This window comes from Passer domesticus, chromosome 3, assembly GCF_036417665.1.
Source record: "Passer domesticus isolate bPasDom1 chromosome 3, bPasDom1.hap1, whole genome shotgun sequence".
Lineage (NCBI taxonomy): Eukaryota > Metazoa > Chordata > Aves > Passeriformes > Passeridae > Passer > Passer domesticus.
The window spans coordinates 67,056,479-67,080,656 of record NC_087476.1 but is presented as its reverse complement, the minus strand read 5'-3'; the positions used below and the strand labels follow the sequence as shown (position 1 = coordinate 67,080,656).

At 39.6% G+C, this 24,178-nt stretch overlaps 1 protein-coding gene across 12 annotated transcripts in view; it reads right to left on the bottom strand.

Annotated features, from left to right (window-relative positions):
* SASH1 (SAM and SH3 domain containing 1) overlaps nucleotides 1-24,178 on the bottom strand; it is a 143,490-nt gene that overhangs the window by 4,919 nt on the left and 114,393 nt on the right. For 10 of the 12 annotated variants that reach the window (XM_064413663.1, XM_064413664.1, XM_064413665.1 and 7 more), the window contains 10 exons: nucleotides 21,776-22,611; nucleotides 18,125-18,196; nucleotides 15,634-15,777; nucleotides 13,346-13,481; nucleotides 12,342-12,511; nucleotides 11,022-11,231; nucleotides 10,182-10,332; nucleotides 7,578-7,691; nucleotides 782-1,920; nucleotides 105-236 (listed from right to left, as the gene is read on the bottom strand). In XM_064413663.1, coding sequence (XP_064269733.1) covers nucleotides 105-236; nucleotides 782-1,920; nucleotides 7,578-7,691; nucleotides 10,182-10,332; nucleotides 11,022-11,231; nucleotides 12,342-12,511; nucleotides 13,346-13,481; nucleotides 15,634-15,777; nucleotides 18,125-18,196; nucleotides 21,776-22,611 — 3,104 coding nt within the window. The remainder of the gene's footprint in view (nucleotides 1-104; nucleotides 237-781; nucleotides 1,921-7,577; nucleotides 7,692-10,181; nucleotides 10,333-11,021; nucleotides 11,232-12,341; nucleotides 12,512-13,345; nucleotides 13,482-15,633; nucleotides 15,778-18,124; nucleotides 18,197-21,775; nucleotides 22,612-24,178) is intronic. The other 2 variants (XM_064413667.1, XM_064413673.1) reach the window with 1 other exon arrangement.

Genomic DNA, 24,178 nt, shown 5'->3' with positions numbered 1-24,178 from the left:
AGGAGTACTTCTGTACCAGAACTTCTCAAGTATCTCCCTTTATTACTAGCCAGTCCTTTTAAAAGTCTGTTCACAAAGAAAATCTGCTTTATGGAAATACTCACTGCCATGCGATGCTGCTTCCTCAGCTGCTTTACCCGGATTTGGTCCATGTTTGTAGCCACATCCTTTTCAGGCTGCTCTAAGTCTTCAGAGTACCTCTGTACCAAAGCCTCAGGAATGCCACAGCGACCATGCTGAATGTTCCCAGCCAGACACAAAGGAGAGAGGACAGATTAAAGAGGTGCAGCTATAGAGATCAACCAATGCAACAGAGAGCAAGGATGGGAGCAAGAAGGAGCTTTCCTCAAGGTTCCAGGAAAACTAAAAAAGCAATCCCTAAAAGACTCCTTCCCTCCCCCCACTACAAAAAGACATACTAATTGATGCTATCAATTCAGAGTTTCTTGGAAACAAAATCTAATCATTACTTCCTTTTTCGCCTCTATTCTCCCACATTAGCAAAGGCACATTCCCATGTCCAGTGCCACCAAGGCACCAGTGGTCTGAAAAGATGAAGGTTCAGAACAAGTATGGGATTTCTGAGTCCCCTACAACACAAGAACTACTTCAGTCATAAAGTCTGATAGCAAAGACAAACAAGAGCTGTAGAATGTCTAATGTTCCAATGACTGTTGGTTTATCCTGGCCAGTTCCCCACAAAAAATGACAGATACAATGAATGACGGACTGTCCCTTGGAATGCTAGCGGAATAAAATCACTGCAGTGATTACCACTTACCTTGTCTGAATACGGTTCTTCAGTAAGATCAATGTCTTCAGACTGCAGCTTATTTTCTATCACCATTTCCAGATCCATTCCTCTGCTGCAAGAGACTTTCCTTGCTGATGCAGGACCAAGCTTTACCACATGCTGCTGAACACTAGCAGTCTCTGGGAGCTCCGACAGCCAGGGTGGCAGCGGGCTTGGAGGGCTACTGGGCTCCTGTTCAGAAGATGTCCTATGGACAGGTACTCCATGACAATCAATGGGAGTGGATGAGCTGGTCTTTTTTACTGGCAAACATGGTGCTTCTAAACTTGAGTGGTTTCCACTTGTGGTCGTGGGAGGATGATATAATCCATTAGAAAGGCGTTCTCGGCATTTTTTGGCAGGGACAGGTGGTGGCTGAGAAGGATTTTTTGGTTGCATTCTTGCCTCATTTGTGCTTTTTTGCTCAGCTTCCAGACCTCCCTTGAGGACTGGAGCATAATCAGCCCGTGCAAGGTCATGAAAACTTTTACTCTGTATTTCCAGAGGTGTCCTTGTTGCATGATGCATCACTAAGGCAGGCTGAGCTTCACAGTTTTTTGGAGGGAATGGAGCAGGCTTTCCACCTGCATTCTCCATTACAGAGCAGTTCAATTCCTTAGCTCTTCCCTTCTGAGAATTAGCAGCTCCTTTGCCCTGCTTAGCCATGACATCATCTACCTTACAGCTGCCTCCATGAGACTGAGGCGGCAAGGCAGAGCCAACTGCCTTTTTAGCTATATCCAGTGAATCCTGAGGAAAAGAACCTACTTTCTTGTTAGCATCCTGTAAGTTAGTATTGGGTTCTCCCTGGAGATCATCCAGTGAGTGAGATCTTGGCCATGGATCTACACCCTGGGGGCCATCCAGAGTCTCGTAGCTTCGACACACAGCAACTGGTAAACTTCTGCGGTTCTTCTTCAGAGCCGTGACGGCCGGAGGCTTGACAGAGCTCTTCAGAGCACGGTGTGCACAACCCAGCCGGCTTTCTTTTTCCCCTGGCTGCAGAGTTTCTGTTGACTTGGTCAGTGGAAGCGTGGGATAATTTGATAGCTGGTTTCTGCTGAAATCCCTAAAGCTATGCTCAACTGCTGATTTAGAGGGTGGAAGACAGGTCCTTCGAGTTTTACCTAGGAACAAATAAATCCACCATTAAAAATAAAATCTGCAGCATAATAACAGATCCCTTTCAAATGCTTCTGAAACAAACTGATTTATTGTCTTTTTGTTAATTCTAAGTATTGAAGAACTCAATACCACTTCAAGCATAAAGATTTGATTTGAACTTCAGCTTTATTAGTAACTGTTATCTGTTAAGTGAGATACATCTAAAATACTTAATATCCTTCCTACTCTCCAACTGGCAGAGATTTGAGGTTTAGCTCATATAAAACTTATTCAGTATCCTACAGTTGGAACTGATACCCAATACTCATTGTACAAAGTGGTGTGACAGGCCCTCCTGAAACACCTCAAAAGTGGTACATTTTTTTTCTTTGTCTCTAATCTCAGTATATAAATAATAATGTTCATCTTTTAACAAAATTTAATAGTTTGCATAGAATTTTTTAAAAACACCCTGTCTGTGAATTTTTAATTATATGCCAGTAGAGTTATTTCTTCTTTTAAATGAGCAGCAAACTATTCACAATGGCAAAACAGAGAGCAAGAAAGAGCATGAAGACTGTTAAATTTGCAGTGATGGCAGTGTTTTACAGAAGATCTTATGAGATGGAGAAGTGCTTCAAAAAGGAGTTTCAAGTGTGATGAATATTAGTGTTGGTCTCAAGCCATAGTGCACACTTTTAAGCAATAACTGCTTTCTTGTTGTAGTGTTTGTCTTCAGACTTTATCCTGCTAGAAATCCAGTGCTTGGCTTTTGAGTAATATACACTGTTCAACCTTGCACATGACTGAAAGAACCTGTTTAACCTAAAACAATAAATACTTTGCTTTCTCTTGCCTCTTACTCTGCTTAAGGAGTTTGAAAACCAAAGTATCCAGAAAACTAGCAAAGAAAATGGAGGTTACACTCAAGGGGATATAAGGAAAAAGTCCCATCAAAAAAAGTTAAAATCAAGGTGAGCTCATAAGGACAAATGCGAGCCCACAGCAACTCCTTTCTCAGAAGCTGTACTGCTCACACTTCAACTAAAGCTAAATATCACCATTTCCCCAAAATGCTAACAGAGACATGTCCCACACTGAACTTGTCTCCGTTGCTGCTACCTTGAGTTCAGGTAACTCAGAAAAGTAGCAGAAAGAACCTCTCTGTCTGCACCCTTCCATGGAGCTAGGTCACTGCCTTCTGAAAATAACTTGCAATCACACTAGAAAGATGTGTAAAAAATGTTACATTCATTTTTAGTGCCTCCAGGCACTAATGGCAATATTTAATGAGCATGGAAAGGAGTGTTCTCTTTCCATTATTCATATTTGCTAGCACATGCCTGACTTGTGCAGTAATTCACCCTATTGTCTGGGACTTGCTGTCACAGCTCATGCTACAAAATCCATGTGCCTCCTTTCAAATCTGATATATGGATCAGGGGTTCCACGGATTTTAGCAAAGCTCACTCAGGAACCTCAGTACTAGAAGAAAAGTTGTGAAAAACCCTACAGCTGTGCAATGTAAGTTCTTACTGAAGCCATAAGGGTATCTAGTAAGCACCATTTAATTTCTTTAGAAATGGGGTCTGTCTGTGTAAAGCCAGTAGCCTGGGAAAAGAAAAAAAAAAAAAGAAGAAACGAGGAACAGAAAAAATTAAGGGGTAAAAAAATAAGAGAAGAGAAATTTTGTGAAAGTAAAATCAAATCTTTAGTTCACTCCAACCCTGTTAGGCATACATACACAAATGAGGTGAGAATGGGAGGAAGTTCAAAATATTTTTTCTATAGCATATATAACCAAACATGCAATCTTTAAGCTCTCAGCTTCAAAATGGTTTAAAAGATAGTGCTGGGTTCAATTATACTGCTTTGTACAGAGGACAGTAGCTGAGAATGTAATTTCTTTTAATGTGATTTAAGTGAAGAGCAGTATCAGGAGGGGAGCTACGATTTATTTCTCATTTTTCATCTATTCTTTCCCTCCTCCTGACTGTCAGGTATAATTTCATTATGCTTCTGAGACACTAACACAGGAAGGTAATATTTCCTGAAAACAGATTTTAAAATATATTTTAAAGTTGTTTTCACCTAGGAGATTTATAGAAATAATGTCCACAAATGCAACATTCCCCACCTTAAGGAAAAGAAAACATTCTGAAATGGTTAAAGTGTATAGCTAGTAAAGCTCAAATCACATTTTTAATGTTAGGATTTTTGATAATAACTCTTGTGATTTTTGACAATTTGGTATTTTGTTAATAAATCTTTTGAGCCCCAGGTAGAGTTATGCAGACTAATGCCTTTCATAGGGCTGTAAACCACAGAGGTATCTGTGATTCAAATGTGTGCAGAATGACACAGATATGTGGGTAAAAAATAAGACTACAAAAGTGGTCCTTGAACAAAATGAATGCAAAGTTTATATTATTTCCAGGTTTAGTTCAAGCCACAGGCAATATTTCAACTCTTCTGCTGGATGTTATGGCGCAATTCTTGCTAAACAAAGCACTGTCCATCTCTTATGATACTTCTTGCTATTACCATATAGGAAAGGAAAAGTTCCTTTGGCATTCAGTGTCATCAACTGCCTCAGAAGAGAGGGGACTATCTTGGGAAATCTTTCTGGAGGTACCATAGCTACAGCAGAAAATTTTCAGCATTTCTCACAGTACTCTTTTTCGTTGTGGAAGATGGTCCTCAGAAATTTAAGTACGCAAAACCAGACACAGAATGCAGTGTCCAAATCCCAGATTTTATTAACTTCATTTTGGTATTGCTTTCTGTGGCTGTATTTTGGGTGCATTTCAAACTGCTCTGTTGACACAACAAAGATGATGGCACAATACTGGCCTCATTGCTTTTTTTATTGATTACAAACTAGTAGAAATGCACATTACATTAGGCAATGTGGCCACCTGTTCTTTTGCTTCCTTTTCTGACTAACCAGGACTGAATGCCGAACTGCTTAGGTTGCCTGCCTGGTACTATGGGAATCTGGGCATCAGTTTCTGATTAAATCAGAGAACACCCTTATCTCAACCTGATAAAGGATTGGTTTGTCTGCTCATTCAAGACTGCACATTGCATGTGCAAGTCTTATCTCTTCACATCCCCCTGAAAAATCTACACAACATAACAAGTAAAGAGTCAAAGAAGCCAGGCATGAACAGGGATGAAAATGGCCTATAGGGAATAATTAATAGGCCTTCTCAGATTAGCAAAGAGATGACTTGGGAGGGACTATGACAGAGGTCTGTACACAGATACTGTTAGGTCTGGAGGTTCTATGGAAGACCAGGGACGTTCATAAAAAGTTTCAAAAAAATCAATGAATGCCAGGAAACAGCACCCAAATTCTGAAGTCCTTAAATGACTCATTCCCCAAAACTGTCCTGGGAAGCATCAGATATGCATGCTCTGTTCTTATACCATTCTGTAGCTGTCTGCTTTTGGCCAGTCCTGTGAGAACCAGATTTCTGATATGGTTTCCAAATGCACCTCAGTCTGTTGACACCTGCATGCAAAACAAGCCAAATAACTGCAGCACCATTGTCACAAGTCTAAGGGACAATGGTGCACTTATGGTGCACAGCTTGCTCTCTCTGTCCTGTTTCTATATGGACTAATTGCCTGATCATGGATGGTTACTTCCTGCTCTGAGGTTTTTTCATCTAACACTGGATAGGTCACAGACTACATGCTCCTTGCTCTCTGTGTATTGAAATAAAACCACAATGCTGCTATAAGTACACTGTAGATATCTAAGAGAATATCCAAGTATTACTGCAGTGGGACCCAGAAAAGTACTTACAAAAGATACTCTGCTATAGTACATAGCAAACCATTTTCTAGCCAACATGTAAGAGCAGCTCTGAAATCTTGAGCTGATGCCAAAGGATCCAATATCAGCCCCAAACTGGACGCTGTACTAGTCATAAAAATACTATGTATAACTATTCCCCAGAAAATCTGAAGATGGTTTCTTTTCAGAATGCACTTGCTCCTTTTGAAGTGCAGATCTGCACTTTATGCTATTTATACCAGACAAGTGAGTACCCTAAATGAGAACATACTGTACTTTGAAAGAAATATGCAGATAAACAACTATGGACCATGAACTTTGCAAAGAAGGTAGAGTACTTTTCAGATTAAATAGCCTTGACAAAATCTCTGAATGAATCAAATGTTCTTTTCTAGTGGTTATCAAAACAAGCAGTAAATGCATTTGTGAGCAAAAATGATGCAGAAAAATGCAGAAAGTCATACATAAAAAACAATTTAAAAATCATCAGCATTTCAAATTCTGAAAAACTCAGGCAGAAATATTAGTTCAAACATAAGTATCCAACCAGACAGGCAATGACAATTGCTTTCTAAAGATTTTATTATATTGTTAAAATAAGGAAAATATACAGGCAGCACTTTAACTTCAGTGTTACAGCTATCATTATGATTGTACTTAGACAGAAAAAGAAAAGAAAATTGTCACTTATTCCATATATTTAGCTATGATTCTATTCCAGCATGCCTAGTGGATGTGGATTCCTATTCAAGAAAAAAAGCCTCCCCACTTTCAGGAATTTAGTATACTGTCAATTTCAGGCATTCAGCTTCAAAGCAAATTGCAACTTTCTTCAATGAATGGTTATTTTTTAGTGGCAGACTAACAGAAAATGCACATACTAAGAGTAGGATTCTTAGCTCTTATTTTAAACTGGAAAAATGGCTACTATAAGGGGTGTATAGAATCTGTTTATGCTGTGCTTGGTGTCCTATTTATGGTGAATCTTAGCAATAAATCCAGGCAGTCTGAGGCCATGACATGGCTCAAATGCTTGGAGTGAAAAACTCAAATCCATTTCGACTCTTTTAATATTTCATCCCTAATGAGAAGTTTAGACTATCCCTGAAGTAAAACATGCAGCACAATAACAGTACAATAACTTGTTTCTTCAGATCAGAGACAGCAATCTCTATTAACATCATCTGTTTTGGTAATTTTTCAGTGCATCGCCTTTCACTGATGCAGGATAAAGCAATGGGAACTGACAGGCAATGCTATCATTAGCATTTTTTTCACAGTTAATTTCCTTGCCACTTTGTCAATAATTTAACTTTCTAGTGTTCATACACTAAAAAGTCCTAAATTTCTGCAGCTGGGTTCTGATCAGAGGACGATGCAACATGCAGCCCAAGGCAAACAGAAAAATATGGCCTAAAATAAAGAACATTTTTTCTTAACAGATTTTGTATGGGTTCACAAGAAATCTTCCTAATCTCAGTAAAGTTCAGAGACTTCTCCACTGGTGGTCTCTTAGACTTGGGCCACCATTTTGCAACCAGTGCAAGCTTCATGAGGCACAGTGGCATGAGAATATGATTGGGAGTGGATAAGGCAGGGGAATGGCAGTGAGAAAGACTGTTGCTTTAGGGACACGAAACAAAGACTCTTTGTGAAAGAGGATTTGTTTCCTATTAATGCAAATAAATAAATTAGCAACAGTAGCAGTGAAAACCAATGGCTCAAGCCAAGAGGGAAAGAGGTAGTCAGACCAAAGGAAAAGTCAAGTAGGAAGTAGCTTGTGTTAGCTAGGGACAGGAGCAAAAGTATATGAAGAGATCTACTGAAAAAAAAAAAGACTGCAGGAATTATAAGGCTCATTGCTGTCACCATTACCATTCTCCAGGTTTTCACTGCTTTCATAGCAGCCAGAATCCCTAGGAGAGCATCCGCTTAGGCCTTGGCCTTCAATGAGAAGTTTCTCCTGAGATCCTGACTGGTCGCTGTTACCTAGAGGATGAGAATACAGTGAAAAACAGGCAAACAGAAAATGCAGCTGAACTTCTCACCCTTCCACTTCAAACACCATTATCTTCTGTGTTCAGAGAAGGGCAACACAGCTGGAGAAGGGTCTGGAGCACAAGGAGTGGTCAAGGGAGCTGGGGTGTTGAGCCTGGAGAAAAGGAGGCTCAGGGGAGACCTCAATGCCCTCTTGAATTGCACTGTTGTAGCCAGGTGGGGGTCAGCCTCTTCTGCCAAGCAACAAACAATGGGACTAAAGGAAACAGCCTCAAATTGTGCCAGGGGGGGCTTAGTTTGTGAATTAAGAACACTTCTTCACTGAAAAGGTGGTCAGGTACTGGAACAGGTTGCCCAGGGCAGTGATTCAGTCACCATCACTGGAGGTATTTCAAAGACATGTAGACGTAGCCCTTAGGGACAGCTTTAGTGGTGGACTCGGTTGGACTTGGTGTATCTAAAGGTCTTTACCAACCTAAATGATTCTGTGATCTTTCCTATTGTATTACTTGTATCAGAAAAGAGTGAGCATTAGGAAAAGCCATCACAAATGTTGGAAACGTTCATCCTATTTGGTAAATGATTACCAAAAGCCTCAGCAAGAGTGTGAGGGAGTGGCATGGTACACAATGAAAGCAGAATGGAGTTCCTGCGCTCCTCAGCTGTCTTGAGGCCAAGTTCTGCCTCTTACCACCACAAAAATTTTGAATGATCGTGTCGAAGTTCTCTCTAAGACTTAAAAAAATTCTCCAACACCCAAACCAGAAGAAAAGAGCTGAAAAGAAGCAAGTCAAATGAAAAAAAAATCCTAACTCTGAATTACCTTCCAGAAGACCCGCAGGAAGGACCGGGACTGAGTCTGGCACATTAGATACTGTCCCCTAACAAAGGATGAAGGGACATGAAGGAGACTAATGGTGCCAATTCCTTCCTTCCTTGGTCTCTGTAAAAAGCCAACACTCAAGTGTGGTCCATCCAGCTTGCATACACTGGATTCCAGGAATTTACCCAGAATTTTTGTCAGGAATCATATTTCGTAAAGAAGCTAAATCTGGAGCTGAAGATACAGAAAACCAGTGTCATGATACAAGAACACGATTTATGCTGTGGTAATTTTCCCCTGGCAATGAAATGTCAGAAATGGCTACTCCAATTCCTACTCAGCACATGGCAGGTAATTATGGGGTAGAACTATGTGCTGTTGCCCCTCCCAGATTCCATCTGTCTGGCCTCCATTTCTCTTTCTCCTCATCATCCTGACTTGGAGCTGGAATTTGTACTTTCTAACCACCAAATCTTCAAGTTTGCAAACCAAAATTGAAGGGTCCTGAAAAAAATTATTACTTCAGGGAAGTTTAGCATTCTAAATAGGTCTGCAAATAATAAAGAGAAGCTCATCTTAGGTGGCAAAAAGCTACTCTGAAATAAGTGAAAAGAAACTAATTCTGTAACTGCAACTTCATTAGTAGCTAGAGAAAGGCAAAGAAAGAGTGGATGCCTCTTTGGGAAATGAACAAGAAAACTACACAGGCCACACAGCACTGTCTAAAGACATTCACTACGCATATTGCTGTAATTGAATTAAGCATTTCCCACTTAATAACAGCTGTTTAAATAGTTGCTATGGAAGTTTAAGCTAAAACATAGGAATTTGCACAGAAGCAGCTGAGAATGCCTTCACACAATCCATTCCACTGACTCTGCTTGGTGGATACCAACCTTCTACTGACACTTGGGGATGAAGGGTGAATTCAGTACTGTCTTAGGTTGCTGCAGCTAGGATCTGCTTACTCCTATAATAACACTTGCATTTGACTGCCATGGTTTATTCCACTTTTCCTTGTCTTTGCAACCACTTGCCCAAGACCACATGGTTCAGTGAGCAAAACTGCACTGTTGTACATAGATAGGTGGGTTGCTGTTTTTCACTCTTTGCACTTGAGTAATACATTTGCTCCCTTTTAAAATTGCTGTGTTGTCATATACACAACCTGAAGCTACCTTTACAGTCCTGCAGTTAACAGTCCAAGAACCAAAAGCATGTGCAGATGAAGTTAATTCACATTATACTTTCTGCACAGCCCTCTGGGCTTTGACTTTTTAAACTCTTGATAATCTTAATATCTTCCCTGTAATCTGGAAATTTCTTCTTTCCTATTTTCTATGTCTCAGCCTCCTACTTTAAGTAGGTAATCTCAGGGTTTATTCTTGAACATCAATATTCTAAAGTGTTATGTGTTGTACACTTGATATTAATTAAATAAGTTGGGTAGTAAGGCTTACATGAACAGAGTAATTCCAGCAGAACAAAAGAAGTCTTACGTCACCCCTCAAATCTAATGTTACACAGGAGTACCCTGGAAATAACTATATTAGGAAAAAAAAGATCAAAATCCTGGAACAAGTTTTCTGGTTTTAAGGGGTTCACAAGGTTCTTGGCAGAGCTCTAGTAAAACAGAAAACCTCAAACATCCCACATACTATCATATTCCTGAAGAAGTTCCACTGCTGTGAGAAGAACAGCTCTGTGCTCAGGATCCCGGATGTTCAGTTCATCCAAATCTTCTTCTTCTAAAAGCTTAAAGGTATCCAGATCTTCATAACCATTGAAGAGAAAAGTGGGCATGTGCTCCTGCACAAAGGGAAAAAAATGAATGGTAAGACAACATATTTATTCAACATATTTTGTCAATAAAGATACTAAAAGAGATTTTTGCAACCAGCAAGAAAAGCAGTAAGTTAAGTAAGTGCAAACCAATGCATAACAGCAAAATTATAGCACTGTAGTTTGCATAAAACCTGCTCTGCGTTCAGGGAGGTAGCTGTGCCAGAACTAGAATGCTGCACATACTGCTGTGTTTGGAATGTAGTGTATTAGATGGCCTGGGTATCATGCTACCTGAAGGCACAATGTGGCATGGCTCTGTATGAGGGGAGAAGTATAAAGGGTCGTATCAATTTATCCCAAGCACTTCTGAACAAAACATGGAAAAAAATGGCCTCTTTAAAGACAGGGTAACTGTTGTTATTTTACATTTTTGCTTGCCTCTGGAGTGTGCAGCCTGTGGTCATACTGTGCAACAATTTACGGTGTCTGAGTGTACGCAACTCACAGCCTGTGGCACTTCACCACGCCTGACAGGAAGTTCTGCACTTCAGCTATTTTCACTCTGCAGCTAAGACCTGATTCTGCTAAGCAGCGTGACAATCCTTAGGATTATGAATCTGGTGTGTAGCTTCCAAAACTAACAACTTTAGAGGTGTGATCCCCTTCCTGCAAGAAAAAGCGAAAGGGTAAGCAGAGAAAGGGAGGATTTGGACCTTCAAATTGATGCGATCCAAGAGATCCTCAACTGACTTGGGCTGGGGTGGTCTGCTTTTTCGACGTCTCCTGGTGGGCCGCTTCGGCTTCTCTTCCTCTTCATTTAACACATCCACATAGATAAATTTGAAGGTGCCAACTTTGTTGTTCAACAGACCCATCCAAGTGCCCATGGGGGGTTTGCTGATTATATCAATGATGTCACCTTTCTGCAGACCAAAGAAGCAAGAAAGCCATTTAGCTTTCTGACAGATATTTAAGCAAATGCACCCCTTGGATTTCCACATACATGTGATGGACAACACACTTCAGTTTTCAAAAGGTTAACCACAGCATTTGCAAAGATGTCTGACTACACTTTTTTTTAGAGTTTTACAAATGGAAGAGAAAGGAATTAGGTGATATGCCTCAGAGCAAGTAAACAAAAGATCCTGGAATGGACCCCAACTGTCCAGATTCACAAAGCTGCTGACATCTCTGTACAGCATCAGTGCTGCTTGGTACAAAAGTCTCTTATGCTAGCAACTACCTGTAATTTGTGCAAACAAGAAAACGCTCAGTGTATATGAGCAGAATTTCAAATCAGATCTCCTGTGCAAAGGAAGCCAATGCAGAGGGAACCGATAAAGTTACTTTTCCTAATGTGCTTCTGACCATAACAAAGAAATGGACATGAAACTGCTTTTGCATGCCTCAAGAGATTACCTTACATCCATCTGCTTTAATAGGAATTAGCTGCCCTTGGAATTTTAAGTAATGAATGTAAGGAGTCAGTTTTAGTTGACTACAGCATAACTAAAAATAATCAGAGCTGATATCCAGAAAAATTAAAGAGTGGTGACCACTCAGTTAGCAAAGTATTTCAATATTAACTCAAACCAAATTATATTAACTGAAATGCCTTTAAAAGACACTGTGTGCAGGTGCATGCACATTTCTTCCAAGAGTTCTGAACATTTTTCCATTGAGGATTATTTCATTGTGGCAGACAAAGTATTTTTCCAATCTTTCAAGCAAAACCTTTGCAAAATGGAAATGAGTTCATGGCACATCTTTAATTTTCCAGAAACTAAAGACACAAGTGTCTTTCCATGGATGCAGAGAAACACTAGTAGTTACTTACATTCTATAACATTTTTCTATAGTTCTATAACTGCTATATAAGGAAATCTGAAATGTTGAAGACCAGTTAAAGGGCTTCAAAAACACATACAAATTCATTAAAAGATGAAGAATTCTATCATTATTGTAAAAAGGTCTTTATTTAGAATTTTAGCAAAATAAATGTTTGACTCCTTAAAAACAGATACAGCTGGTACCTTGAGCTTCAGAGAATCTGTATCATAAGGACTCGGAGTAAAATCAGTATGAACCCTGGCTCTTCCACAAAAAGGTCCTCTGTAAGGAGGCTCTTCATCATCACCATCTTCTGATTTCACACTCTCCCTGTTGCTGGTTGAGGAATCTGTTGTACTCACTGTCTGACCACCTGTGTGAGAGACATAATGGGTCTTCTTTCCACAAAACATGGTAATCAAAGTTAAAAGCCCTCAAATGTTGCTATTTCTTATACACACATGTGGATGGGAGAGTTAGCAAATCTACTCTGCATTCCTGCTTTCCTGAATTCACCCCCTCAATATTTAAGCAATAAGCTATTTAACAAGTGTCTCATCTATGGCACGTCACAAGAGACTGATGACATCTTTCTGGGAAGTTTTGCTCACAAGACGTTTGTGAGGAAAACAAGTTCTGAAACCTGCAAGGGGGTTCCAGAATCCCTCTCAAATGCAGAAAATTGGTGAACAGTATAGCAAGTTCACATCACGTGTGTTCAATTTAGGATTTTTCTTGGAGAGACTGCCTAAACCAAAGAGATTTTAAATACTACTCTTCCTTTAACTAGTTGATGAGAGAAGCTCATGGTTTCTCTCGAGGGAGGATAGAAGGCCCATCTGCAATGCTCAGAAGAAATCCAGTGTAAAGATGAGCCTGTTTACTGCTTGATCAGTAGTAAACAGATTCATTATTACATTACATTTATATTAGAATATTTATATTGTGATATCAGGACCCAGCAGACAGAAAGCAGGATTTCACTTTTGCAGGGTTCTGTATAAATATAAAACAAACAAAAAAAAAAACAACCCTGCCTTTGCACCAAAGACCTTAGAGTTCTTTGCAAACCCCTAATGACTAACCCATCAGCCTTTCCACATTTTAACCACTGCTCCTGCTTTGACTTTCCCTGATTCTGCTTACAGTGGAGATCTCTGCTTCCTGAAGCCACAGAAATGCAGCAACACAATTACAACCAACTTACTCATTGAGCTCTGACCGCTTAAGGAACTCCTCAGGCTCTCCACTGAGCCACCAGCTTTCAGCTTGGGTTTGTCCAGGGAGTCACTGTCTGGTGGAGGTGACTGTGGGGAACCCGGCACAATCCCAGGGCTGGACTCCTGAAAGGGATTGGACCATTAAAGTTTCATAAATGAACACAGGCACTGACAGGAGCTGCTTGACCACCTTCAAGGAAAAAGATTCTGTTCCCCTGCTCTTTACCAGACAGGCCGATAACTTCTGTCTACTTATTGAGCAGTACCCAGCTGTGGTAGAAATGATAGTGGTGATGGGAACAAACAGACCAGTCTAAAAAAGCTAGCATCGTAAGTAGAAAAAAAAACAACCTTACACAAAACTCTCAATTCAAGGATTTTCATTACACATTATATTTTTGCCAGTAGTACCTGCAAAACAGCTTGTGCCAAATTCAGGTTTCTGAATCAGAATTTCGTACAAATATGAACACAATAAAATCAGACAATGCAAGTGAGACATGAAACAATGTTTTTGGGGTTTTTTTTCAGTTGTTTTTTATATTATTACTCATTTATCTGTAAGAACAACAACAACAAAAAAAGAATTAGCTAGTGTTGTGTTGCAGAAACCACATTAATTCAAACTAGAAAATGCAGCCTGTGCAATAGTACAAAAACTCATAAACATAAATGCATAAATATAAAAAGATTTTGCTACATGTATGTCCTGGTTGCTACAGTGTACAATAGTTGAGACGATTTCTCTTTTCATTCAGTCAAACATTACAGAAAATCAAAAGGGTCTTTCCTCAACTGAAATTCTGCCAGCCTTTGTGAAGCACAGCACAGTTAAAACAAAGCAGCAGATACTTGTGGCCAGCATAATTTTTGCTTGTTTAATGCATGCAGAAAGAGATACTGGAATATACATGATGCCTGAAAGTTATAAATATTCTAAAACAACTGTGCCATAAAGTTTGAAAACAAAAGAACTGTAGCTTGCATACAAGAGTGTTTTGTGGAGATGTATGGCCATAAAACTTTTAGATGACCACAATTATTTTCATGCTGCAGAATCATTAGGAGAATCTCATCCCAGCATTATGACTTCAGAGGAAAAGTCAATCTTAGAGAGAGAGAGAACAGAAGTATTGTTAAATCACTGTAGAGCAATTTCTGAAAGGATCCCTTTTTTTTGGGCAGACTTTGCAGAAGCACACTGTAAAGCCAGTCAGACACCATACCATCTTCTTATAAATATTAAATCACGTTACACTATAAAATATTTTAATTATAAGTTTAAATTAAATAACCATAAGTGTAGCACTGCCCCGATTACGAATAAGTCTGGCTAATAAACAGTTCTGCAGGAAAGGGATTCTATAGTCACAAAGCATGCCATAACACTGGCCATATTCCTGCCTCTCTTGATGCCTTTGGATTCTTACTTTGGGGGTTGTCACTACAAATGTCATGAACTGCTCTTTTTACAGGCACTAAGGCTTGCATGAAGAGCAAAACTTCACTCCCGATTTCCCATGACATGCGAGCCCGCTGGGGGGCGGTGTTAACCAGGAAGTTTTGCTTTCCCAGTGGCTTTCCAACCTATTCCTTACACAATCCAAGTGGTGAGCCTGGTTTTAAACAAATGCCGAAGATTTTTGACACTCCACTAAAGAAAAAGGGAAAAAGACAGCAATTGTTTCTAGGCCACTGAAATTCAAAGTCTAATTTAGAACTAATGTACTACAGGTTTGTCTTTAAGAATAGACTATAAAAATCTGTAATAAAAGAATAATAGGAAAATCTTCTGTCAGATGCCCCCTTTCTGACTAGACTGGGCTTTTGTTTTAATGGGCTGCTGCACAGGGCAAGATATGATGGAGAAAAGACCTGTAATAGCAGTGAAGAGCTGTGTATATATGAAGTTATGCTGGGAATTTAAACTAGAGCGTAAATTGCAGATTAAATATATTACTGTGACCCTGTGTCACAGACTGGTTCCCCTAATAAATTATTATAGAAAAGAAATGGAAATAGAGAGTGAGGTGTGTAACACTGTCAACGACAGACTTCTGATGAGCTACTTAAATGGAAATCTGAAAATGCATTTTCCATGGTACTGGCATCCATAGGAAGCCATTTCACAGTGAGGGATTTTATAAGAACATAGGAATAAGTCACACCATATAATCTTGTTAGAAATTTCTTCAGAGATGCCTTGATGTGTGGGAATCAATATTGATTATCACTTCCACATTATTAAGTGGATTCCAGAGCAGACCATACATACCTGCTCAGACAAAGAGCTGCTGTATTTTTTTGACATCCTTTTCTTCATGGTTTCTTTTACAGACTTCACCTTTTTGCCCAGAGATATACGGGAGGCAGAGGGTGATTTGATCACTTCTTTATAAACAAACTCTCCTTCTTTGCCCTGCAAAATAAAACAGGGCTTAAGCCTTTAAAACAGAAGAAAAATTTTCCCCCTCAGCCAGCAGTTATTGCAGAGATGTCCAGGCAGACACAGGACAGCAGCACACTGTCCTGTTGCCTGCTCCAAATTCACTGGTGAGACCTTGTGCAAACCACTGTAGCAGCCCACCGCTGCTTACTCTTAAGGCCCGATTTGAGAAAGTATTGTGTGTGGATGTGCTGGGGACTCTTAGGATGACTTTATCCCTTTGAATTTCAGTAAGTATATGATCTGATAGAAAACCCTATGTTTCAGGCTAAGCCTTTCTAACTGGACACACAAGAGTAGTTGTGGCTCATGTTGTTCAATGATACAAAGAGTTTTAACAGGAATAAAGGTACGTCTGTGATACTAGCCAAATATATATCTCTCTCTGTGTGTGTGTATATATAGATATATATATATGTGGATATCTACATTTGGCTACCTAAATTTACTTTTTATTTTCAGACAGGCATCTCCGTGGTTTTACTATTCACCCTAAAAAAAAACCAACAACAAAAACCAAACACCACAATAAAATGTACTAAATCCATCAACCATGGTAGGTTAAACTTGCACTGTTTTTTTTAAGGCACACAACAGGGTAGTGATGAACTAAATTATCTGGTCCCTATATAGTGGATGACAAAGACCAGCTGCTTTGGATTCATTTAACCTTTTCTAAACCAGTTTAAGGTACTGAGCACTTACTTATATCACAAGTACATAGTTAACATGGATCAGCTGACATTTTACCAAACTTGTATGATTCAGCCCTTATTCAGATTGTCCAGGCAGGACATTAAACACTGTCTTATGTTCTACCCTGTTTCAGGAACTGCTGAGCAATGCAGCTCTATTAGATGTTCTCCAGCATCCTCCATTGGCAAGGGTGCACCAAAAATCACAGCACAAAAAAGGACCAAAATCCATCTGGCCAAACAGATTGACTACTGAGTTTGGTCTCTGATCTGGTTAAATTTGGCAACAAGAATATAGCAAATCCAAAAATAAATGTACTATATTGTACATTAAAGATTTATCTTTTTTCCTACGTTTATGTATGTTTTCTATTTCATCAATGCTCTTACAAAAAGTTTCTCTGAAATTCAACTGATACTTCACTTCTGACAATCCGCTGGTTTTCCCCTTCAAAGTTGTTCATAATTACAACTTCCTTGGTAATTTTGATATTTTACCAGAAATTAAGGACACTTTTTTTGCCTGATCTTTTTTGAAAAAAAATGTTCTACTTAATGGACTTATATGTTTTCCAGAAAAAAACCTGCTTTGATCCGCATATATTGATCTATATATGCATCTCTCCCACTACTGATGCTCTCAGGGATAAATATAACATGTAGACTTCACACTTTCTTATATTAAAACAAATCTGATCAAAACAAGTATCTATGTTTAAGATAAACTCTAAGTTAATTTGTTTGCTGAGTTGAAAATTGATGACTAAAATAACCACCCACAGATTTAGCAAATTTAGGGGTAATTTATGATGTTAAAAAAAAAATAAGGCAACAAAAACTGCAGCTGACATAAAAAATAATATAATGCTGGCACACAAAATGGTTGACAATTTAGACTTGATTTAAGTGGACAGGAAAGTTACCAAATCCAATGCTGAAACAGAAAAGCATATATGGGCAAAAAGAAAAAATATGTTCGCAATTTCATTTGATATAATGTTCTGGCTCATTTCTGTTCTGTTATTTTTGGCCACAGGCCAACCAACAGTAACAGTGGGATCAACATGACTAACATAAAATGGAATTAATTCTCAGGGGAGATGCGTTTTTTTTTAAACACAAGAATGCTCTGAGATCAATTGCGCTGCTCCCAGCACAATGGGATCTTGGTCTACTCCAGAGCTCTGAGATACAACGAGAAAACTAAAAATTAACTTCTTACATAAGGCCTTCCATGCAAATAATTTGCAGATCTTCAGTGAAGTTGCCTCATCATTCCAAATAGTAAGTATTTTTACCAGGGAAGTAGAGCAAGCACATGTTTTGCCTTGGGTGATGCTCTGAGGAAGTCAGATATAAGAATAGCCCACAGATGTGCCCCCAGATCTCTGCTTTGATCACTTGTTCCTGCCTCTTTACACATTCTGTATATAAATACTTATACACACATGGATATGGGCGGGTATGTTATTCTCAAAGCTAAGGAAGTTTGAGGTTAACAAAGATGCTCTGTTTTCTTGGATTCCCAAACTATTATTACAGACCTAAATTACACTTCAGTCTATTATAACTCTACTGTGCATTTCATTTTATGCTATTTCAAGTCTGCACCTTCTCAAACTCACCATTTGGTCAGAACTGTTTCCAATATGAAGGGAACGATTTGTCAAATCAAAGCCTCCAAAGCTACAGGTTCTCTGCAAAAAACCAAGGATAGATAGTTTTATCACCATGATTAGCTCACTTAGAACATCTGCAGTTTGGAGAACACCAATTGAAATACAAATGTCTGCAAAAATGGAAAGAAACAAACAAACAAAGGGATGAGAGATTATAAATCAGGAAATCTGTTGCAAGGCAATATGAGTCTCTCTTTTCCAGAGACAACTCCTTGGCCTAAGGTCTGCTGCTGTTGAGTCATCTACTGCCTACTCCTCTTTTTAGAAAGAAAAAAGACTTTTTGGTCTGAGGAAACTGTTGATCTTATGCATCAAGTTTTCCAAGGTGCTGGCAACTCCATCTCTTCACTCCCATCTGCCTTCATAAGTAAGTCCACAGCAGCACTGAAACAGAGAACCACCAATCTTCTAAATTTTTTAAAGCATTGAATAACCTACCTTCTGAATAGCTGCATAGGCTGCATTTCCACTGAAATACAGGGAATCACTGGAAGCCTAGTAGGGCAAGCCCTCGGTAAGAGGAGGGAAAACCCAGCACAGCTATCCATAAGCATTGTGTCCCCAGAGACTCAGCAAGCCCTGATTCCAGATTAGTCACTTCCAGCTTTTTCTTTAAGGGGTAATAAAACCTGAGCAATGAACAATCAGCTGCACAGTACTCAAGCATCTGGCCTTGGCAGAAGTCTCGTGGGGAAATGCAGGGAAATGAAGGTATGGCCATCACAATTAACTTGCACAACTTCAACTCTGGGCTCTGAGTGTGGTTTTGAAGACAGGCAGATGCCTGCTGTAAGTATCCTTTTCATAGTCAGAGCTGAAATAAACAGGAGGCAGAAGATCAAGTCTTGTGAACTAGAAGTTCTTAGGGTCTGAACTACCCAACAGAGTAACTCGTATTGGCTCAGACCTAAACCCACAACCTGAGAACTACCAGCCTACTTAATCTATTAGGAAGAAGCAAGCTGTATAAACTGTGACACTTAATAAACATAAGAATTATGTTTAATTATAAGACTTTTAAGAATTCATTCATAAATTATAAGAATTCAATCTTTTAAAGTAAACACTCTTCCTATTCACCACTAAGAAGCTTTTAAAAGGTTTTAATAGCTTTTAAAAGTTTTTATTTATAGCTTCTTGCTGCTACACCCAACAAACTTGGATGAGAGTTTTTGTACCCACTACAACTCTAGTGGAACTCAAAGCCAGCTTTGTCTAGGCCCCACAGACATTAAAGAGAATGCTGTGATGTAGAATTTTTTCTAAGTGGTTTTTTTTTTTTCAGAAGGCAATGTGACTATGGCACAGGTTTAAAAAAATGTTTTTAGAAAACATTTGAGACCAACCACAAGTAATAAGATCAGTTTCTAAAGCACAGCATGTTTAGCTAGGAGTAATTTGGTCCTTCTGTGAAGAACCATTATAACTAATCCTACAACGTATGGTAATCCCAGCAATGAAGAGAGGACATCTGGAACTGCTCTGAGCAAACTTGTCCGTCAAACCAGCCAGAGCTCCTCCTAAAGAAGTCTTCTTGGAGAGCAAGACAAATGTTGGTTAAAAGCTTCTGAGTAAATGCACCTTATTAAGGATGCTTGTTTCACTATGGACTTCCCCATACATTTAAAATTAAAAATTTAACTTCCATCTTCAGATTCCAGTAGGGACCCTGGCAATCCTGCAGCAAACAAAAGGTCTGTGGATGAGGAGAGGGATATTCAATGGAATGGCCATGCAATCAAAAGTATTACTCTTCTGGGAGAAAAGAAAAACTGATGCCATTTGAAAATTTCATGCATGTCCAGGCCACTGAAACAAATATAAATGACAAAAATGAATGGCAAGGCAAGACAGAGTGACCAATTCCACTGAATACAGAGGCATTGCAATTTCCCTGAGGTTGCAGCAAACAAACATTAAGCGTTTCTAGGAAGGAGCAGCATTAGTTGAAGCTTGTCAGCTATTTGTGGTTTCAGGAAGTGCATTGAAAAAGTTAGTAAGGGCAGCAGGTCTCCAACATTTATCTCATTCACACAAGGCTGGAGAAGCAGTTGACTGAGAAGTTCCTCAACAACAACAAAACACTGTCCATTTCTTTAACTGTATCTCTGTGATCTAGCAAAGGTCAGTGCAGATAGTTTTCATAATGAGACTATTATGGCGAGACAAGACTAACTTAGAAGAACCAAAGAGTTGTTCCTGTCATCTGTATTTACCAAGACAGTTTTAGAGGGTATTTTTCATTAGGGGCTATCTCTAGAACATCTCAAGTATTCTCTTTGGTTCAAGATAACCTTATTATTCAACCCACAGAAGGATGAGCAAGGTTTCTCCTATCATGGCAATATCCTTACAGGAAAACAACATCTTCTAAGTACAATGTCTGTAGCAATAAACAATACCCTGTGAGGGGCAGGGTAAGCAGTCAATGCATAAGAAACAGTAAAGCTGCCAAGAGAGAATGTTCATGGTATTGGGTAGGAAAAAAACCCCTGTATTTTGTGGCCAAAGAGCACAAAGTGGACCATGAAGACTTTGTCACCTCCCACAGGCTATTCAAGAGACCACAGCTGTCACCCTTGTACATTATATCAGAAGAAATTAAGCAGAGATCACTCAAAAAAAATCTGTTATTGAAGAGGAAAAGCTGTTTCTACTGTATTGTTCACTGGAATATCTTACTTAATCTTATGGGTGCACTGCTGTTTCCATCCACTAAAGTAGGGAACATTGTCAACTAGACAACAGACTAGCTGGCTCAGCTTTGGAGATCTGGCACCAAAGGCAAGTTCCGAGGAAACTCAGAATCATGGTTAACGTAACTGTCAAAACTGGGTCATATAATCGGGAAGCAGCTTTGGATCCCTCTGGAGGATCCAAATCACTTAAATTTCTCACTGTAAGCACAATTTCCTCTTTTGGCCACCCCTTGTTCCCTTTCTGTAATGCTCTGAGGGAAGGTACCACCTTCATTCTGTGCTAGAAAGAAGGAGCAGTAGTGACAATTCTGGTGGTGGTGAGCAGCAAGCAGGAGGGCAGTGACTGCCTAATGCAAAACTCTCTATCTTTCTGCAGCTATGTATGTGAGGGACAATACTGACTGGGTGAGTGAATTGATGGGATGCAAGCTGAGAAGGGAAGGGCCAATTTATGGCAATGACAGCTGAAGAGAAATAGAGCTCAGTTAAGTAACAATACTATGTTACTCTGAAAATCTTGTTCATCTCTTGGTACCTCTCGAAGAGAACATTGACTTCCAAAGCATCACAAAGAACATATTTGTAGCATCTCAAACTTTCTCTGTTCACTGGTGATCTCTACTTCCGCACTAGGCGAATTAAAAAAAGCAGAATTTTGTCATATTCGCGCTCTCTCACCAAGTTATTCTGTACATACAGAAACGGCAGACTCAATGAAACTCTTCTCTGACAAGACTTTATCAAGCTCTTCCCTTATACCTGCACTGCAGTGCTTAAGAGTTTCTAATGGCAAAGAAAGCAGAAGCACTGAATTTTAGTTAAAAGTACAAAGCAGAAAATGTTCACTGCAACCTCACAGAAACTGGAAGACCACCTTCATGGCAACTCTTTGACTCACAGACTTTTGGTGGATTCTCAAGAGAACCCTTTTAGTACAGCGATCCACTGTGGCAGCCCACTTCCTCTTGGCCTCCTCATCCTCCTCCAGCAGGCATCTCCTCAGGTCCTGCTTGTCGGCCTTGCTCAGGGTCCTGTCAGTAACGGGACGCACCAGCTGTGAGAGGTTGAGGTGACTGTACAGGCTTCTCTCCACCACATAGGTGATATTGAACTCGCTGACAGAGGTGCGCCCTCGTAGCCTTCTGTTTGGGAAGCCACAACCTCCACCCCCTTTCGTTTTGTGCCGCAGTAATTGTAGGTCGCAAGCTGTGGGGGATGCTCCTTTCCTAGCAGGGCGCTGGCAAAGAAAAGCTCTGGAACAGGAATAGTTAGTATCCATTTTCTTCAATCGGATCTGCTTCCTTACACTCTGAATCTCCTCCAGGGACACCAGAAGATGGTGCTTGTGCCTGTTGCTGTCATAAAAGCAAATGCTTTCTGTACTTACCCCATGGCTCAGTGAGCCGAGGCTCTTCTTCATTTCCCCATCTGTCAAGGAGCGGCAAACTTTCTGGGACTTCTCCTCTTCTGGGTAAGAGAAAAATGTCCCAAGTTTCTTGGGAGGCTTGATAAGGCCACGGCTATCAGTTTTGCTGAAGGTCTTCACCAGCTTCCGGTTAGCTCCCCATGTATCAAGACTGCTGGATGAGGGAGAAGTAGTGAGTGAGTCCGAGTCGTCCTCTGGCTGCTTTTCACAGGAGCTGTCAAAGTAGAATTGCTTCTTGTGAACTCCAGAGTAAAGTGCTGATCTGTCATCCAGTATAGGAGAGTTGTCAAGTGAGTGCTCTTCCACACCTACAGGGGACAAAAGCAGCACAACAGTTGTCATTGCTCATAATTCTCTAAGATGTTCCCCTGTAGAGTCTTACTGTATTTATTCAAGATATCAACCACTTAAATTGGAAAAAAAGTATTTTTGATGTAAATTGCTCAGAAGTTATTACTGAATGGATAAACCTGAACCATTTGTGAAATGAGAATGCTGGGATTAGTTAACAACAGACAGAAGACAACATCCTGTAAGTAAACTCATCATTATTTTAAGTTTCTCTTTTTCATCTGCAGCTAAGACCACAGATGTTCCCACTAACAATCTCTTAAAAGCTGGAGCTGGGATCTGTTTCTCTTGTTTTTCTTCTGATACTTGCCTATGATGCTCAGCTCTAGTGAGCTTACAATAGGTCAGAAGTACACTCAAATATTAAAACCCAAACAAGTACCTCTCAGGTCCAGTTTTCCAATACCTACTGCTCCTGTGGCTGCAGAAAGGAATTTTTTTGCAGAAAGTTATGGAGCTGAACTCCAGGATGAAATTTAAAGTTCTGGGGTTTTGATGGAGGAAGAGACACCAGTTTTAGTCACACAGAATTTATTTAGCAGATGCAAAAACAAAGAAGTAGGTCAAACTGCAGATGTGCCAATTTCAACAGTGTCCTGGTAATGAAAGAAACACTAAGTTTTCACCAAATTTTTCCAGAAAATATTTCACAGGAATATTTTGCAACATAAGTACTGGACATGGGCAGATAGCCAGGTTTCCTTTTCAGACTGGAGAGAAGGGAATAAAGAACTTCAAACTGCAATTCCTTTTAACATTTATCATATAAGAAAATTTTCTCTGGTGTTTTCTTTGAAGCAAAGTATAGGCATAAGTTTTAGATGCAGTAACAAGGTTAGAGTAAAAAAAAAGTGCACATCCTCCTCTGTCTCCCTGGCAAATTCAACAGCATTCCTAGCTATGTATCAGACACACACACACACAAATAGGACTGTATTTATTTCTTGCCAAAATAAATGGCTTAATAACATAACTTTGCCTTCATCTCTGATTGCTTCCACAGTCTAAAAGCAGAGTAAAATTTGAACTGTTACTGAAATACCTACAATTTACTAAACTGGCTCATTCAATAACAAGGGACACCTTTCACAATGACAGCCCTGTATAGGATTCCTGCCTCACCTTCAGTTCACTCTGTTGGCAAAACATACTTGACATACATTTGATGAAACCTAAGATGCTCTTTTACTATGACAAGGCTCATCGTGCCATTGAAGGGATAGTGGATCACATCTGACATGCAACTTTCACTCTTTAGAAATTTATTGGGGTAGGTCTGTAGATTAGAGTCTTGTTTTGACACCACTTTCCCTGGACTATCCAGCTTGCGCTTCTCCCCTTCTACATCTTAATTTGAACAGAAAATAGACATTCTCCTGGGACAGAGTATGCACTGATAAACAATTTTAGTCCACTAAGTAAATATGTTTTTAAACAGCTTGTAAAATATGCATTGTGTATCAACACTGTAACAGATGTTATTTGGAGTGAGTCCATGACACAGAGCCATAATGACACAGATGT